Source organism: Bos mutus, chromosome 5 (assembly GCF_027580195.1).
Source record: "Bos mutus isolate GX-2022 chromosome 5, NWIPB_WYAK_1.1, whole genome shotgun sequence".
NCBI lineage: Eukaryota > Metazoa > Chordata > Mammalia > Artiodactyla > Bovidae > Bos > Bos mutus.
Window position 1 is genome coordinate 114,020,768 of NC_091621.1, and position 13,615 is coordinate 114,034,382.

The following is a 13,615-nucleotide window of genomic DNA, read 5'->3' on the forward strand; positions in this document are numbered from 1 at the left end:
TCTGTTGTTTAGTCCTCCGTCATGTCCAACTCTCGATCCCCCTAGACTACAGCCTGCCAGGCTCCTCTGCCCATGGGAGTCTTTAGGCAAGAATATTGGAGTGAGTAGCCATTCCCTCCTCCAGGGGATCTTCTCAACCCAGGGATCAAACCCATGTCTCCTGCACTGGCAAGCGGGTTCTTTACTGCTGAGCCACCAGGGAAGCCTAGGCGCTGTTACTATCCCCATTTACAGACACAGAGGTGCAGCACGGAGAGGTTAAGTAACCTCTGTCTCTGCGAGGTCAAACAGCTGGCGGGAGATAGGACCAGGGTTCAGCTTGGTTATCTGACCCCAGAGCCCAAGCTGCAGATAGACGGGACTCTGAAGGTAGAAGGAGGAATGTGCGTGTGTTTCCGCTGGCAGTGGGAGCAGGGGAGGAAGGCATGAGCAAAGGCCCAGGAACAGGAATGAACAACTCTGCATAATCAGCATCTGGATTCTAAGTCGAATAAAAATCTCTGCAACATCCGCTGATGTCCCAGTCACCACGCCCCCTCCCTTCCCCACCCCCACCCCCGGCACTGACCCAGCCCCCTGGGTCAGCCCCCAGCCTTCTGGAAGCCAGACCTCAGGGCCAGGTGCACGCATTGGCGTGACAGATTCTGGTTCTTGAAGTGGCTGGGATCCTGCCATCTTCACTAGAATAATAAAGAATGTTCCATTGGCCCACACCCACACCTGTTCCTCATCTCCTAGAACCTGGAGGCATAGAAGGGTGTGGCCAGGCCCAGAGTCCCCCTAACTAGCACCCGCCCCTCTTTCTGATCTGTGTGTCCAGACGTCACTTCTCAAGGAAGCCTCCTCTGATCCCTCGGGATTGGTTACATCCTTGGTCACAGGCTGCCAAGCAGCCTTAACTTCCCCCTTACTAAAGCCTGTGGCAGTGCAGAATGTCCTCCTGCCGGACCATGAGTCCCACGGGGCTGGGGCTATGCTGGACTGGGTTGCTGCCTGGCTCACCCCTGGAACTGAGACGTGAACTTGAGGGGGACAGACTGAGTAGCTGGAGATTCAGGGAAAACGAGGTCAATCCCTTTCCTTTCCCGTCCCAAACCCTTGCCTCTTGGCCCTCAGCCAAGTCAGGTGTTCCTAGAGAAATCCAGCCACAGGTTGTTCTACCAAGAGCTCGGTCAGTCTCCAGTCAACTTCACCTTCTGAGAAGTGACGGTTCCCCTCTGGTGAGTTATCCAAGGTCACCCGGAGCCAGCAAAGTCAGAAATAAGACTCAGATTAGTGCTCCCAAGATGGTCCTTTTCTTAAATGAATAAAGAGGAGGAACTGGGCCGGACATTGATTCTCTTAAGAATTCTCTAAGAATGTTCATCAAACGCAGACTGAGAATGTCTACTGATTCTGTATGGGACCTGCAGAAATACTCAAGTGTCATGAGCCCTTCAGGACAAGGTATTTCTTAAAAATGAACAGGAAAACACAAGAAGCACCACGTGGGTTCATGGTTAACACTGCAGAGGTGAGCTGAATTCAACTCTGGATTGCGACTCTCCTGAGCCAGCTTAAACAGCAGGGTGGGAGCTGGGATCAGCTTGCTGTGCAGCCTCTCGGCGGAGGGCAAAGCACAGCGGAAAAAGCTGCAGAGAACACAAGCGTCGTTGGCATATCCTGTATGTTCCCTTCTCACGAGGAGCCATTAAAAATAAATAAGACCAGTGCTAATTTCTTAGATCCACAGCCACACAGGGAGAAGGTTCAAATAAAAGCCAAGCTCTTAGCCTGCAGGGCTGAGGAACGAAAGCCAGGCAATTAGAGCTGCGAAAACGCTTTACATAATCTTGCAGCAGGAGGCCGAGCTGAGTCACATTCAGGAAGGAGCCTTCACTCAGGTGTTAGGAAGAAGCAAGATGCCTTCCCACCTGGGATGGGGGGAACACAGGCCAGCAGGGGTTGGGGGAGAGGCGGGACACACCAAACCAACTCCCCAGCCAGCTCCCAGCCTAGAGTCTGGGAATGATACTCCCTGAGGAATAGTGGGGGTTGGTGATGAGCTGTCAACATCTTTCCCAGACGTTTGGGACTCACCTCTCCCATGGACATCATTCTCGATGACCAGGCAGCCCCCGAGAGCCGTGTACCTCGTATTTCTTTGAAACGTTCCTCTTTTCCATCAGCAGTGCCCAAGCATTATGATCCAGTGATCCATGGGAAGTGAAGCAGAGTGGCTTCTTTCGTCAAACCTTTCCCTACATTTAGGGCAAGGGGGTAAAATGAAGCATAGTCACGTTGCTGAAGCTTCTGATCAAAAACAATTTTTGACAAGGCTTCTGTTTTTCTTTTCCTTGCTATCTTTTTATTACCATCCCTTTTTCACTTTGCAAGTACAGAGATGTATACTTTCATCTAGAAATGGACTATTTTATGCAAAATAGTCCATGTTCATTGAAAAATAAATAAAACATCCCTCCCCCAGGGGCCAGAGGGCAGTCTGGGATGGAAGGGTCATCAGAAACACCCACTGTAAGATGGTTTTTAGCCCTGTTCTTGGCAATCTGTGTGTGTGTGTGTACACGCGCGTGTAGTTGATCAGTCGTGTCTGACTCTTTGTGACTCCATGGACTGTAGCCCACCAGGCTCCTCTGTCCATGGGATTCTCCAGGCAAGAATACTGGAGTGGGTTGCCATGCCCTCCTCCAGGGGATCTTCCTGACCCAGGGATCAAACCCAGGTCTCCTGTGTCTCCTGCTGAACAGGAGATCCACTGGGGCAACCTGGGAGGTGACATCAAATAGCTGGATGGCTTAGACACATTTCTGTAAAGATATCACCTTTCTCCATCATCCATCAAAACTCAGCAGAATTTTCATCATAATGAGTCCCAATAAAAGTCCAATTTAGACAGACTAGGACCTAGCTTCAGCAAACGGAAAACTTAACTTGTTTCCATGGGTGGGTAGTCTTAGTCATTCTGTTTTGCCTTTCTACCACTCTACAATTAAGGGATCTTTTAACACCTCCCTTTTTGACCAACAGAAGCCGAAAGATTAAGTGAAGTGTCTAACTCGCTTCAAAAAGACATACCCGGGAGGGGCTGGAGGCCGGTGGACTCAGGAAGCTCACTCTTCGGGTGAGGGCAGACAGCCTCCTGGATTCTCCTCTGGGCCAGGAGCCACCGAGAGTGAAGGTACCAGGCCCTGGTCTGTTTCGGAATTTTCAATTGCATGGAGTAAGTGTTTTCCGCCACGGGTTATGTGTTTAGCTGTTGCTTGTGATGATTCAAACCGAGAACAAGAGATTTCCCACACCTGCAAGTGGGTTACGTAAGAGTTACAGGAAACAAAACACCTCAAGAGTCCTTTAACTCTGAGCTGAGAACTGAGGTTTAAATAATGCAAGGTGGAAATGAGACATAGACATCGCAGAAAGAAATATATAACATATGCAGCCCTCCATGACCCGCTACAGGGAGCACTGATTACTCCATGTAGAAAGAGTGTATTTGTGAGTCCAGAGCGGCTCCCAGGTCTTGAGCATCCTCACAGGAACAGTCTAGAAATGAAAGCGACGCTGATACAAAACCTTCTTCTTCATCACCACAAAGATCTAGGAGATTGTTTCTTATCAACACATATATTTTTTTTTAACCCTGAGGCTGATATTACCAAAGTGATAAAAGAACAGTTACTATCAGCTGCAGTTTATTCAGGGCAAAATTTTAAAAATCATTTATTCATGAATCTGGAATGGATTCCCTCTCCCCCAACCCGCACACACATGATGACAGGAAAAGAATGCAAACAGTGGTGTCCAGTCTCATTACACAGTGATGATACGACTCTCAAATCAGTCTGCTGATCACAGCAAAGAGGACGCTAACACCAATGAACTCGACACGATCACGTTTAAGAAGTTCATCAAACTCAGGTCTTTCTTATGAAAGAGGATTTGGAGTACGACCTCAGACAAGAATAACAGCACAGTTCTCTCTTACAATGTCTATTTCACCGCACTCTGCCTACAGAGAGGAGCTAGCTAGTGAAGTTCAGAGTTCACCTGGGGGGTTGCCTTGCAAGTTTCAACCTCAGGCTCTTAGTCTCCTGGAGGTCAGATCAGCTAATGTCCAGAAGTTGTGTGTGTGTGTATGTGCGTGCGTGTGTGTGCACGCGCACTCAGTCACTCAGTCCTGACTCTTTGTGACCCCATGGACTGCAGCCCACCAGGCTCCTTTGTCCATGGGATTTTCCAAGCAAGAATACTGGAGTGGGTTTCCATTTCCTTCTCCAGGGGATCTTTCCAACCCAAGGATCAAAACCACGTCTCTTGAGTCTCCTGCCAATGAAAGTGAAAGTCGCTCAGTCACGTCCAACTCTTTGCAACCCCATGGACTGTGTCCATGGACTTCTCCAGGACAGAATACTGGAGTGGGTGGCCTTTCCCTTCTCCAGGGGATCTTCCCAACCCAGGAATCGAACACAGGTCTCCTGCATTGCAGGCGCATTCTTTACCAGCTGAGCCACAAGGGTAGCCCAAGAATACCGGAGTGGGTAGCCTATCCCATCTCTCACAGATCTTCCTGACCCAGAAATCGAACTGGGGTCTCCTGCATTGCAGGCAGATTCTTTACCAACTGAGATAAAATCTACAGCAGTTATTCCATTCAAGCATTGGGGAGGCCATCAAATTAAACTGGAAAAGAGAGCTGTGTTGAATTGGGGACTGTCTGAACATCAGTTTGTATGTAAGTAACAAATAAGTAGAAGAAAAAGATTGTCAGCATGTGCCTTCCTGATGTCTCTGAGGTCGTTTTTGCGAGCAGGTCCGCAGCAGTGGTAAGCTGCCTCCCATGAGGCAGCAGCCTGGTGACTTTCTCTCCTGTATTTCCATGGTGACTTCCACATGTTTATAAAATGTGTCCTTTCTAAAAACACGAACAGCACTTCATCAAAACCAGCTGTTCCTCTGCACATCAGAGTCAGGAACTCTCGGCTGTCACTTGGCTCCAGTGAGCTGGACACAGCTTCCTGGGTGGCAGGTGTCCGTGTGTGACCTACTCTCGGCACAGTCACATGCCCTCAGGGCTGCAGGGAGTCTGGGGGAGGCAGCAGCAGCTGAAGAACCGCCTCGCCTAACCTGCTCCCTACGCCTTATTTGTATGGTGTCTTTGCAGTTCAAGGGACAGAGCTGAGCGTCCCAGGTGAGCACATGTACTGGGTTTTTCTTGAGAAGTTAAATTACCTTGACTACCTTTCAGCCCAAATTGGGGTGAAAGGTAATGGAGATGGAATTTAGTACCAAAGTGAATTCGAAAAAGGATTTCCAGGAAAGATACCAGTATTCTGGGGATTTCTCTGGCGGTGCGGTGTTAAGACTCTGCTCTTCTAAGGCAGGGGGGTGTGGCTTCAATCCCTAGTCAGGGAACTAAGATTCCACATGCCCTCGAAGTGCAGACAGAAAATAAATAAATCTTGGAGATGGCAAAACTTAAAAAAAAAAAAGATACCAAATTTTTTTTTTTTCAGCTATAACCACAGAAAATCAAGGCTGGAAAAAGTCTTTAACAATCATATGATCAAATCCTCCACCCGACACCTGAACTCCTACGTAACATCTCTGCCAAGTTGCTGTCCTGTCTCTGCTAGAATAGCTTTAGGGGCAGGAAGTTCTTTCAACATCACTTATTCCTCCTTAAAATAGAACAGCCAGGCAGATGGAGCAGGTAAACAAACTTCACTGAGCACGATTATGAATTGTACCTAATTTTTCAAGACAGTGAGCAGACTGTCTACTGCTACTCAAAAGAACAAATCAGATTGGTTGCAAGCATCTCAGGCTTTCTGGAACGATTCAAAATGGGGAATTTAGAAGTGTGGGTTTTATAAATCATAGCTGAATAGCTGTGCATTTGGTGGGGGGAGGATCGGATTAAAAATCTCTTAGAAGTAATCATTGTAAGAACCCGAAACAAAGGGAAAGTATGTGCTTGGTGCTGGAGAAGACTCTTGAGAGTCCCCTGGACAGCAAGGAGATCAAGCCAATCAATCCTAAAAGAAATCAACCCTGAATATTCATTGGAAGGACTGATGCTGAAGCTCCAATACTTTGGACACCTGATGTGAAGAGCCAATTCATTGGAAAAGACCCTGATGCTGAGAGAGATTGAGGGCAGAAGAGGGAAAGAGAGAATGAGACGGTTGGATGGCATCATTGATTCAATGGACATGAGTTTGAGCAAATTCTGGGAGACAGTGAAGGACAGGGAAGCCTGGCATCCTGCAGTTCTTGGGGTCGCAAAGAGTCGGACACAACTGACTGAACAAGAACGTGTGTTGTAAAAAAATTTCCTTTTGAAGATGCAGTAAGTACCTTGTGCAGGGAGTCTGGGTATAAGAATTGGGGAGCTCTAGGGGATGAGGTGCTTGCTAATTGCAGTCATTTGGGCTGCAGGAGGCAGAAGAGGTGAGCAAGGCCAGTCACACCCCGCAGTGACTCTTTGCCTCTCCCAAAGGCATCAGGAGAGGGTGCCCTGTCTTGATCCTCTCCTTCTGGCCTGCTTGGCAGCACTGCCTACCGTTCTTTTGTGTCTGATTTCTCTCAAGTTACTCAGGCTGCTTCAAGGTTTTAAACTGCCTCCCATCCTCCCGAAGACTAACAAAGCAACACATAGATCAGTGGATGATCATTTCAGAATTTGTTTACAAAATCTCAGTTCCTCTCAAGGGACACTTTTATGTCTACATTTTTTTGATCATATATAGGACTAAGTCTACTTGAACTGAAAACATTCACCCTAAAGACACACATGTAAACCTTAAAGATGGAGTGACTCAGACGATTCCATTTTGAGCGCCGCCCTTAAACAGCAGTGGTATTGCGCTTTAACAAACGTCAGCGACAAACGGAAACAGAACAACAAACCAACCGTAAAGTCAGTGTGTCTTTTTATAGAGAGGCCTCTTTCTGCTTCAGAGGGATCAGAGCATTAACACTGAGTGGCTAGATGATCGGTGCGCAGACCTCCCTGCGAAAAAGAATATAGCTCCCTCAACCTCGAAGACTTGGATGTGAAATCAGTGAAAGTCTATCAGGTACTCGGGGTAGATCTGGTTAGCGTCGAACACCACAAAGACCCTGGGATTCCAGGTGTCGTCCACGCAGCTGTCATACAAGTTTACATAGCTGCCGTCTTTGGAGGGAGGGCGCATATATTTGGAGTCTCCATTTATGTAGTCTCCAATCAGCACTCGGGCGAGAAACATGGATTTGTGTGTTCGGAACAGATGCCGCTGCGGCAGGCTGACCCCGTGGATCTGGAACGTGTTTCCGTGCTTTACGTCATCTTTGCAGAAGCGGCTGGAGTAAGCAGCGTCTCGAGCAAAATAGGTTCCTTAGACAGAAAGGGCCCCGGAGAGCCAAGGTTACTCCAAGGAATGTATGAAACACAAGCGAAACTACTGGGGCTAGGGGGACAGACACAGGCAATCATAGAGCCAAGATAGACGTGGAATTCCCTCAACTATAGGTGTTAAAGAAAAGAACAGAAATCTGTCTGTTGTGGACAGCTGCGATGCAGATGGCCACTGGGGTGTGTGTGTTAGTACAGACCAGTCCCCACCACCAACACCATCCCCATCCCCACCAAAATGCAGCTACTGGACTTGTGTAGTGGTATTCAAAAAGAATATTACAGGGACTTCCCTGGCAGTCCAGTGGTTAAGAGTCCAAGCATCCAAGGCAGGGGTCCCAGGTTTGATCCCTGGTTGGGGAACTAAAATCCCACATGCCATGTGGTATGGCCAAAAACAAATCTTATAAATAAATCCAATATGTAAGACAGACACAAGTGGCTTCTGTGATTACAAGTGGCAGGACCCGCCTTGTAACTGCTGGGACCTCCCTCCCTCTTCTATTTCCTTCCACCCTTTCCCCACCTGCTACCCACCCATCTAAGCACCCATCACTGGGGAGCACAGTGAAACCACGGGTCTGCACAGATGATTTCAAACCCCAAGAAACCATGTTTCTATTTTACAAGGTGACAGTTCAATAATATTTTTGGAAATGATAGAACCCCACATCCAGAAATCCAGGAAAAGATTTCCGGAGATAATGCAATTCAGCTCACACCCGAACGTTCCAGAAGAACAAGCTCACGGGTCTACTGGCTAAACAGGAATCTCCATGAAGCATCTGACTCTTCCAAACTGGGAGGTCTAGGAGGCTGCCCTCAGTAAGGGAGCACTTACCCAAAACACTTTGGAAATGAATTGCAAAGTCCCCTATTACTCAAATCCAGTGGGATTTATGTAATACCTTTCTGATCCTCTTACACAGTTAAATAAAGGGGATGGCCTTTTCAGCCGTGATTTTTTAAATTAACGCAGCCCCTCTTGCTGGAGGGAAGGTGCAAAATAAGGACCCAGCATACAGGCAATGCAGCTCACACACAGGCTAAGTCGCTTCAGTCGTGTCCGACTCTTTGCAACCCAGCGGACTGCAGCCCACCAGGCTCCTCTGCCCATGGGATTCTTCAGGCAAGAATACTGGAGTGGGCAGCCATGCACTCCTCCAGGGGATCTTTCTGACCAGGGATCAAGCCTACATCTCCTGCAATGCAGGCGGATTCTTTACCACTGAGCCACCAGGGAAGACCAAGTTAAGGTCCACCTCTTAATGTTAATGTTTATGTTTATGTTAATGTTAATGTTTCCCCTCCCCTCTCTCCTTAACGTGCTTGTCTAGTGAGCAAAGACTAAGGAACTCAGACTTCCACAACATTAGGAAAAAGGGGAGGATTTCCCCCATTATTCTTTAAAGCTCATCAACATTCCAACCTATCATTTTCTAAAAAAAAACAAACAAAAAATAGACCTATGTAACCATGTACACATTAACTGATTTATTTTTTAGTGCTCTGTGTACTTGACATAAAACAGTTTGGTGTACAGACTTATCCATGGAAAGGACTCATATGTGGAAACTAAATGTCATAATGCAAAAATGAGCAAATCTAGACATGATGTCCCACCTGAATGGCTGGGACTTGGGGGCAGCAGTGGAGGGTGGTTATCTGACCTCGGAGAGATGTGAAAAGTCTTCCTTCCATCTTGCACAAGCAGGAAGTGGCTTTTTGGCGGCTCAGAAACTCTGAGGGTGTGCCAGGAGCCTAGCATTTAACTTTTGCGTCTAACATTTAACTTAAAGCCTCTGGAGCCCCTGAATCTCATTAATCCTCTCTCAAAGAGAAGACTGTCTCCTAGCACTCCGACTAGGTTCGGATGATTACCTTTGCCAAAGAGAGCACCGTGGATGCCGTTGATTCTCCAGTCAAAGTTGTGAATGCAAATCGCCTCCACGAACTCACTGCTGGTGCCATGGAACAGCATTTGTTCATTAATCTGAGGCACGCCTCTTTTTTTCTTGAGCTGAGCCTTTTTCCTAAAAATACAATGCACAGACACAAAACACACAGAAATCTACTGTAAGTGGCATCACTGATTCTTCAAGGAGTGAAGCGCAATAGAATGGGTGAAACAGAAAACGGTAATTTAACATCTACCACAAGTGGACATATAATAGCTCTGGAAAAAATAATCTCACATGCTCTTGGGACATCTAAATTGGTTCATCAAAAATTACTAGTTAACAGACAAGGGTAAAAATTATACCCCAAACTACACTATAAATCAACTATACTTCAATTAAATATTTTAATTTTAAAAAATTAAAAAAAAAAAAACTATAGATCTCCCAGATGATGCCCCATCACAGTAAAATGACTGATTGCTTAAACCAGTCAAGCTTTACCGATACCTAAAAATGACACTACAGACAATAAATAACTGTTCACAGAGTCTTTAAACAGTGAAATTCCTTGAGCAAGGACTATGCCTTGATCATTTTATCCCCAGAGTGCGACATGTTAGTTGAACTGCACTTTTGAATCTTCGGGCTGGAAGGGACATAAAACCATCCAGTTCAACCCTCTTGTCAGTGGACAAATCTCTTCCAAAACATACAAAGATATTCCATGTAGGACTTACTGTAAAAGCAAAAAAAAACAAACATACTAAAAATGGCCTAAAATCCTCTCAAGAGAAAAAACTGAACAAATAATTACATATTTAGATATGGAAATTAAAATAATGAAATAGGTGTACGTGTATTAACACTGATAACTCTTTTACAGACAACATTATTTTTCAAAAGAATGATGCAGAAAGAGATGTATAACTCAAAATAATAATGTGTATTGTATACAAACGAAGGCAGTAAAAACTATCCAACTGTGCCTAAGAACGGCTGTCCCCAGCCTTTCAGGCACCAGGGACCGGTTTTGTGGAAGACGACCCTTCTTCCACGGACCACGGGTGGGAGGATGGTTTCGGGATGACTCAAGGGAACGACACGTATTGTGCACTTTATTTCCATTGTTATTGTACCAGCTCCACCTCAGGGGGTCAGGCATTAGATCACAGAGGTTGGGGACCCCTGCTGTACAGGAAGTTGGCAGCTTACAGAGCAGCTGTCCCTGGGGATGAGGAAGAGGCTGGGAAACCAGGTCAAAACACGTGGAGAAGAGCACGGGGTGCCGCTGGCGGTGAACACCATTGAGCATTTGTGCTTTGCCGTCTCTGAGGCTGCAGAACGTCTCAGAGGCCAAGGAGCAGGGTTCCGAGTGGAAATGGTCTCACCTGCAGAAGAACTCCCACAGGTCTAGGTTTTGAATTCTCTGAATCCTTTTAATTCTGTTGCGGTCCATTGTTTTCCCAAAGAGACTAGCGACTTCATTGTATTCGTGTGTCTGATTGTGCAACGGAATAAGCTGGAAAGAGAAGATGGCACTGTGTTACCGGGGTTCTTCCCCACCTCTCCGGTGGGCGGGTGGTCACTGGGTGCTGCCCTCACCTGGTAGGGCAGCTCGGTGTTCACGTTCTCCCAGTGTGGCGGCATGGGGATGGCCTCGTTCTCACAGATGTAACTTGGAGCAGAAAAGACAAAACAACATTTTAGAAGCCGATTATAATCACGGTCAACGACTCAGACATTTTCTCCCAAGCTGAATTATCATGTGACAAAAGCAGTACAGTGTCGTCCTTGGTTTCTTTATTTTAAAACACTTACTGAATATTGGCTTGTGTGCAACTTTTTTAGGGGCTGCGTTGAGAAATCTGATGGGAAACTTCAAAAACGATATTATTTCGATCTTGTTTTCCTGTATTTGCCAGAGTTTCTTTTAAAGGTAGGAAGACTTTAGGTGAAGAAAAGTAATTTCCGAGAAGAAAATCAACTTCTTGATTAAAATAAAACTCCTTTAACAGATTTAGTGTCTATTAAATACCACTCAGAACCCTCAGCTACATGTTCAATGTCCTTCAAGATCTATTATTAACTCAAATCTAAACCTTTCTCTCTTTATTGTCCACTAGGCCCCTGCACGGTCCCAAAGCAGAAGCTGGCAAAGTCATCTACCACGTTTAAGCCACTGGATGTGAACACAGAAAAAGACAATGACCTTGGGGAGCTTGATGGCAGAAGGCTGTAACTGATACATGAATCCCGTCTGGTGACTGGAAGTTGTGGAAGAAATGTATCAACTTCTAGCCTGTCTTTAACTTATTTTTTTAACTCGTTTTACCTTTGGGGACATCACACAATCATGATTTAAAGATGGGGACAAGAGTTTGAGCAAACTCAGGGAGACAGTGAAGGACAGGAAAGCCTGGCGTGCTGCAGTCCATGGTATTGCAAAGAGTCGGACGTGACTCAGCGACTGGACAATAAAGGTGTAAGAGAGTGAGTGGTGGATGGCTTCCCTCCCTCTCCAGTCCCCGGTCTGGTTCTCACCTCTTGCCTCCACGCCAAGTAATCACTGCTTTCAGTCTCTTGGGTATTCTAGAACTTTAGGTTAACACAAACCTATGGGGTTTTTTGTCTGTTTGTTTTGCACACAGGAATGGCAGCATATTCCTGTGTCTTTTGTAGCTGCTCTATGTTTTTCACTATATTCTCAGAGAGCCTTCTGTACCATGGAGACAACTCCCCAGCACACAGCCTGGCACACGCAGACACTCTGGACACTGGAGGATGAAGGCGTGCATTCTACTGACACAGGTACCCCAGTGCATGGACACACCCCCTCCTGTTGACCACAAGTTCCCTGTGGATGACATTTGGCTGTTTCCAACTCTTGCTGCCATTAAGGATGCTAGAGAACAAGTCTGTCCACTTGTCATTGTCCATGGCCGCTTGTCAACTTTTAAGATAACATTTTCGGAATGGCATTTCTGGGTCAAAGAATATATTTATTCCTGACTTTAACAGAAACTTTCCAGAGGCCCTCCTCGAAGGCTACAGTCATTGACATTCCCAGCAGAAACGTAGAGAATGCCTACTTGTCCACAACCTCTCCGAAGAGGTGTGTTACCAGACTCTGGAATTTCTGTCCATCTGATAGTAAGAAATAACCTGGTATAATTTGTATTTCTCTTTTTTATAAGTGAGGCTGCATGAACTGCACAAATTCTTTTCTTATTCTTCTAAGGGGCTATTGGTTTTCTACTTAGAGATTCTTCAAAGTACTTCATATACTCCAGAGATTGTGATACCACGTAACAATACCTTTCCCAGGTTTTCTTTGTTTTTTGTTTGTTTTTTTCACTTTGCCTGAAGTATCTTTTTTGCTTCCCAGGTGGCTCAGTGGTAAAGAATCTGCCTGCAATGCAGGAGACCTGGGTTCAGTTCCTGGGTTAGGAAGATCCCCTGGAGAAGGAAATGGCAGCCCACTGCAATACTCTTGCCTAGAGAATCCCATGGACAGAGGAGCCTGGCAGGCTCCAATCCATGGGACTGCAAACAGTCAGGCACAACTTGGTGACTAAGCAACGACAGAAGTATCTTTCAGCTGTGTGAAACGTTTTTGTTTGCTTATTTGTTGAATATTTACAGCCTTGGTTAATTGCAAATTTCTTGCCAACAGGCAATGTGCTATTCACTCTGCATGTCATGAGAGCTCGGTATATTCCCGCAATACACAAGCATTTCTGTATCAACACCTCTTGGTCGTCATTGCTCGTCTGTATCCTGCCTAACCATTCTTCCTTTTATTATCCTGCGTCTTGGACTCCGTTCTGGTTATTTCCCCCCCTCTCCTGTCTTTGTGCTATGGCTTCTATGGTCTGTGAGCGAACGAAGTGCCTTGCATTACATGCCTCTCCCCATAAAAAGACACCAGATATAGTGACATACAATTACTATAACATTTTTCATTATTATGTCTCATTTTTCTCTCAGATTACATACCCTCTGAAGATAAACAATTCCTTTCTTAAATTCCTTGTACTTAAGAATGAGGATATAATGTAGCTAGTAAGGAAGTAAAGTTCTCTCCCTTCCTAGAGCATTCATTATACAAGTACTTGCATAACTTATAAATCATAATCCTAAAATACATGCCCAAAGTCCCAAGAAGAGAAACTTCAAAAACTATTTTCTTTAATCCTTTCAAAACATCTCCTTGGAAGAAGCAAATGGGCATCTCCTACAAATCACATGCTATTAAACAGCATTTTTTGTTTGTTTCATTTTAAATTCTTTGAACAACAGGAATCTCAAGACTTGATTG

At 45.8% G+C, this 13,615-nt stretch overlaps 1 protein-coding gene across 4 annotated transcripts in view; it reads right to left on the reverse strand.

The window, feature by feature from the left end:
- Window positions 1–5,764: 5,764 nt before the first annotated feature.
- The window catches only part of PARP11 (poly(ADP-ribose) polymerase family member 11), a 31,829-nt gene continuing 23,978 nt past the window's right edge, over window positions 5,765–13,615 (reverse strand). For all 4 annotated transcript variants that reach the window (XM_070371758.1, XM_070371757.1, XM_070371759.1 and 1 more), the window contains 4 exons: window positions 10,900–10,972; window positions 10,686–10,816; window positions 9,278–9,429; window positions 5,765–7,378 (listed from right to left, as the gene is read on the reverse strand). In XM_070371758.1, coding sequence (XP_070227859.1) covers window positions 7,062–7,378; window positions 9,278–9,429; window positions 10,686–10,816; window positions 10,900–10,972 — 673 coding nt within the window. In that variant the 3' untranslated portion in view covers window positions 5,765–7,061. The remainder of the gene's footprint in view (window positions 7,379–9,277; window positions 9,430–10,685; window positions 10,817–10,899; window positions 10,973–13,615) is intronic.